The 5,000-nt window shown below is 37.1% G+C and overlaps 1 protein-coding gene across 1 annotated transcript in view; it reads left to right on the top strand.

Annotated features, from left to right (window-relative positions):
- The first annotated feature begins 701 nt into the window (after positions 1–701).
- LOC125030496 (co-chaperone protein HscB homolog) overlaps positions 702–5,000 on the top strand; it is a 6,516-nt gene continuing 2,217 nt past the window's right edge. The window contains exon 1 of the mRNA XM_047620546.1: positions 702–1,146. Coding sequence (XP_047476502.1) covers positions 712–1,146 — 435 coding nt within the window. The 5' untranslated portion in view covers positions 702–711. The remainder of the gene's footprint in view (positions 1,147–5,000) is intronic.

Here is a 5,000-nt window from a genome sequence, read left to right as displayed (position 1 = left end):
ATGCTATTAAAATTAACAGATACATACAATCATTATAGTAAACAAGTTAAATTTCACATCGAACTGAAGGGCGGGAAAGAGAAATGTCAAAGAGGCAGACGACAAAGTTTTGGTTGGTGTGAAACAACCTGTTGCTCACCTTGACTCCCTTAATGACTTCCTGTCCTAACCACCATTCCTTGCTGCCATAACCACATACGCAACATATATCGACTCCAACCCGTCGCTCGGCATTGGACATCGCCCTTACACACAGCTTTTAAAACAGGAGTCACATGCGAGACTCATGCCTCCGCACGAGACGACTTAACACTGGGTCGTCCTTTGAACTCTTGACCAAAGTGAGCGGCAGAAGAATACCCACGCCGCTTCATTCGCGTCTTATGTAGCCTTTTTTGAAGAGGGGTGAATTGTGGTTTGATTTATACGATTATTGTCTTTTAGTAGAATGGTGTAGAGAGCCTGGTGATTTGATAAAAAAGGATTGGAGAAAGATGTAGGTGTATATTTTCATCACTTTATATTCAATGCCGAATCTCTTCGCTACTCTTGACTACGATTACTTCTTGTATTTTTTTTAAATATATGAAAAATATTAATAATGATTTATTTTCATCTAAAATACTTACCAGGATGCCCTAGAGAGACCGGCGAAGGAAAAAATAAATTTGCGAATTACAGTGTTTATTTACGTCCCGCAGAAGGAGGAACATGGCGAGGGTCCTCGCTCGCTTCCTAGGCCGCCGGGAGAGATCTTTGCCTGCAGTCTTTAGATTCGAAGGGTTATGGGGCTTGAGAACTTACCATGGCTTGAGCATTAGTTGCTTGACGAATAAGGGCCAACAGAAAACAAAATTAAGTTATGAAGGGTACAGTATACCATCGCTGATTGCCAAGCACTCCCTGCCAGTAGTGACTATGTGTACCTTATCTCATCTTAATTGTTGGAATTGTCAGAAGGAGTTTACTTCATATTCTCCAATCTGTAGTTCCTGTAAGTCTTTACAGCCTTCCAACTCAAAAATGAACTACTTTGATGTAATGAAAGTAGAGAAAAGGTTTGGCATGGAGACCAAGCAATTAACCAAGACTTTTAGATTATTACAAGCTCAGTTCCATCCAGACAGATTCACCTTAAAACCAGAGGTAAGCAACAGAAGGTAAAGGCAGAAAAATTAATGACCGAAAGTAGTTTTTTTTCAAAATGTAAGTGTATAAAGTTACCACTTAATAAGTACCGCATTATTTGATCTCCATTATCATTTATCACATCCTCTGGATTATGACATTCATTATTCTCTTAATCTTTGTCTCTCATTTCGTAGTCGTCAGTATTGTTTTTGAAAATGCGTTATTTTGATTTGTTCTGATAATGTTGGAAAGTACCTGTTATGTAATCACTATTCAATTATTATTAATGCCATGATTAAGTAGGGTTTCGATTTGCTTATGAAATATGTATATTACTTTATGAAGAACATTTCTACATATAGTTGTACTCTGAATAAATCTTTCTAAGCAAGCACACCCATGAATCACATGTAATATAAATACTACAGATAGTTTTCCAGAATAGAAAGCATGCAGCTTTCCATGCTGTATGCTCTGGCAAAGGCCAACAAACCAGTCTTTTAATTTCTTATGATATATTGTCATTAATGATACAATGTAGTTATTGATTTAGTATCCTATTAGTATGTATATTATATATATAAAAAAAAAAAATGTTTCATGTTGAATTTCATAACAAACTGAATGGCAAGAAAGATTAAATGTCAAAAGGCAGACGACAGAGTTTCTGTTGATGTGAAAAAACCTCATTGCATGTTTTTGGTACTTTGTTCTTGTTTTCCAAGAATATATTATTGTCCCTTTAAATAGATATGTGGTTGAATGGATAATGGTGCTACTACTTTGAGATTTGTGAAGTTCTAGCTTCACCTGGGCCTTCCAGTTATGGCCCGACCTGTGTCAGCTTTTTATGGCTGTCTCATTTTGTTCTCTGACACTCGGTGCTTACCGTGGTGGTGGGATTGCCAGCAGGTGCTCCTGCTGCCATGATGTAAGTATACCCCATAAACTTTATCAGCTTGGCAGCTGTTGTTGGTGGTCCCTGTCTCAAGAATTGTGTGTGCTCACAATTCTGTAAGTAATGTACCAGGGTGTCGTTCGGCTCGCCACAATGCACAACCCGTCTTCATGGTCAATTGTCTCTATAATCTGCCATGCGCAGTGGTAACCTAGTCAGATTCTGTGAAGAATGACTTTGGTACCTCTGTTGATTACTTCAGAGAGTGCCAGTGGTTCATAGCCTGTGGCGTCTGAGTACCAGCTGACCGAGGGGGAGGTTCTCGTTTCCTCTCTGTGAAGCTGCAGGGGGAAGGTGCGAGCGGCCACAGTACACTTCTCCTTTAGGATTTTTCAGCTTGGTTGTATGATCATGGGATTTGGGGGCATACCCCTGCCAATGTCGGCTAGTCTGTCAGCAAGCTCACTCCCTCTGATGTCAATGTCGCAGAGCCATCTATGTGCAGAGACATTCGGTTAAGTGTTTGGAAGTTTGAGGCTCTCCAATTCCACAAGTTAATAAGACAAGTGGAACGGTGGCAACCTATAGAATCAAGGCTATTTGTTTTTTGTTGTTTTTTTATAAACATTATAATAAAAAAATTCATATCTCTCATTAAGATTAAATGTGTACCTATGAAGTGGAAATTTATGGCAGCCTCATTGACTACTACTGATGGTCTGATTTTGGGTCCCATTAACATTAAACATGTCAAGATAGAGATGATTTTAAATTGGGCAACAAATTACAAGTAAAGTGTATAAGCCTTCTTCCTAGAGTAGACATGGAGAACTTTTTGGGATTTAGTTGTACAGGCATAGCTTCATAATATAACCATAGGGTCCGGGTGCCTCGTTGCCAGCACATGGCCTAAAATCGAAGCATTAGGCTTACTTGAATGTGGACTTTCCTGGGAGTGTGGCTTGTAGGCCTAACTCACATGAACACACCCCTTTGTAATGCTGTTATCATCATTATTTTTATTATTATTTATATATATATATATATATATATATATACATATATGTTCTTTCTTATTTTCTTTTTTAGGTTTTTTTTGCTTTTTTGCTATTTTCCAAGGACTATATTTGTCATATGATAGACCGTTTTCCTTGCACAAACTATATCATCTCTCTAGGCAGTCAATAATTCAGTCATTAACCCATTGCCGCCGAGGAAAATGCGGTGCTCATTTTTTATATTTTTGTGAAATGTCTGTACATCGATGGCTTTGCTAGTGCTTAGCCACAAAGGAGTCAATTAATAGATCTCATGACCTTACCTAATTTCACCTTTCCTTGAATTGCAGGAAAAATGTATTTTTTACTAATGTGATAAATATCGATGGTGTTCTTTTTATTATAAATATTATAATTACTATAATGTTATAAACATTAGTAACAGCAAAATAAGATAACTTAAAATATTTTCATAAATCAATGAAAAGGGTGAATGGGCAAGACAGGCAGTACTCATAACTTAGTACAAGTGTAGCCATATATGCGAAAAAACAATGAAACAAGTAAACTCACAGTGGCCATATCACATAAGCACATTCCGTGCCCGTCGGCAATGGGTTAACATCCTGTTATTTGTGTAATCTTTTTATATTTTCAAAATACTCAATTATCTGCAGTACACCATGTGTCACTGGTCACAGTGGGCAGGAAAAGGATCTTGAGTATGGAAGTAGTGTCCTTCCCAGAGCCAATACTTTTCCAGTTTTGGCTCACAGATGGTACATTCCACACTTGTTAACCAATGGAGATAATGTTAGATCCCCTTCTAAAATGCCCACAGAGCCCCCCCCCCCCCCCCCCCCCGAGCTTTGTGCATTCATGGTGAGTCATTCCCTTCACCCCAGACAATTTTTCATGATGGCATATCCCATCATCCTTGCCCTCAGTCAAGTTTTCCCATGATGGTATATACCCATCACCTAGCCCTTGGCCAATTTTTTTCATGATATGAATCATGTCACCCAGATCCAAAAGATCAATAAGGCACTTTGCATTAGTTTATGTCCATACTGTACTATGCTGAACATTATATATACAAATTATTTTCATAGAGCTATAATCATTCTGAACCCAGTTATGACTCAACTTTATGGAACCTAAACTTGTATTAGTCTCATTTTGCAGAGTAACATGTATTTCCTTTATCACTGGATGTTTCTCTGCATATAAATGTAATAGAAGAGGATACATTGATATTTGTTCATAATCTTTCCAATCTAGAAAAGATTATAGTTTGAGTTTTGTGGTGTTTTGTGTAGCAAGTTTGACATGATTTTAGTTTTAGGTATAAATATATATTACACGGTAAACAGTATTTGGAATTGACAAATTTGTGGATTTAGTGTGTTTTGTATTATAACATAGTTGTCAAAAATCAGAAATATTTGAAATAATTAAAAGCAGTGAAAAATTGCACCTATCTATTGTGCATATAATTTTTTTCACTTGCCTATCAGAGTTATTCCTACCATAATGTATGAGGTGCAGGATTAATGGCCTTTGCTTGGGTGCTAGAGACATGCAGGCTACATTGATCACTTGATCACATTTATTACAATGCACATTTCATGATTATATAACCTTTTTATTTTCAACTTGTGACCGCTATTCTAGAAGAAGAGTGTCCTAGAATGGACAGATTTATCACTACCATGTTGTGCTTACTTTCTACTGTATGTCTAAAACTGAAATTATACCAGATATTTTTTCATATCTAACTCAGAATAATAATGGCATATTCTGTAGTGTAAAAAATATACTCTTTAATATGATGATCTGTATTTGATTTTGATGAGACAGAATTAGGGCATTAGGGAAGAGGTTGCAACTTGCCAACAAGTGAGATTCTCCTCTCCACTTCTCTCTATCCCATCTTAACAGTCATTGCGTATCTTAAAAAATAATGTCACCCT

The sequence above is a fragment of the Penaeus chinensis genome, chromosome 11, assembly GCF_019202785.1.
Source record: "Penaeus chinensis breed Huanghai No. 1 chromosome 11, ASM1920278v2, whole genome shotgun sequence".
Lineage (NCBI taxonomy): Eukaryota > Metazoa > Arthropoda > Malacostraca > Decapoda > Penaeidae > Penaeus > Penaeus chinensis.
Note: the sequence above shows the minus strand (reverse complement) of the source record. Positions and strands in the feature narration are given on the sequence as shown.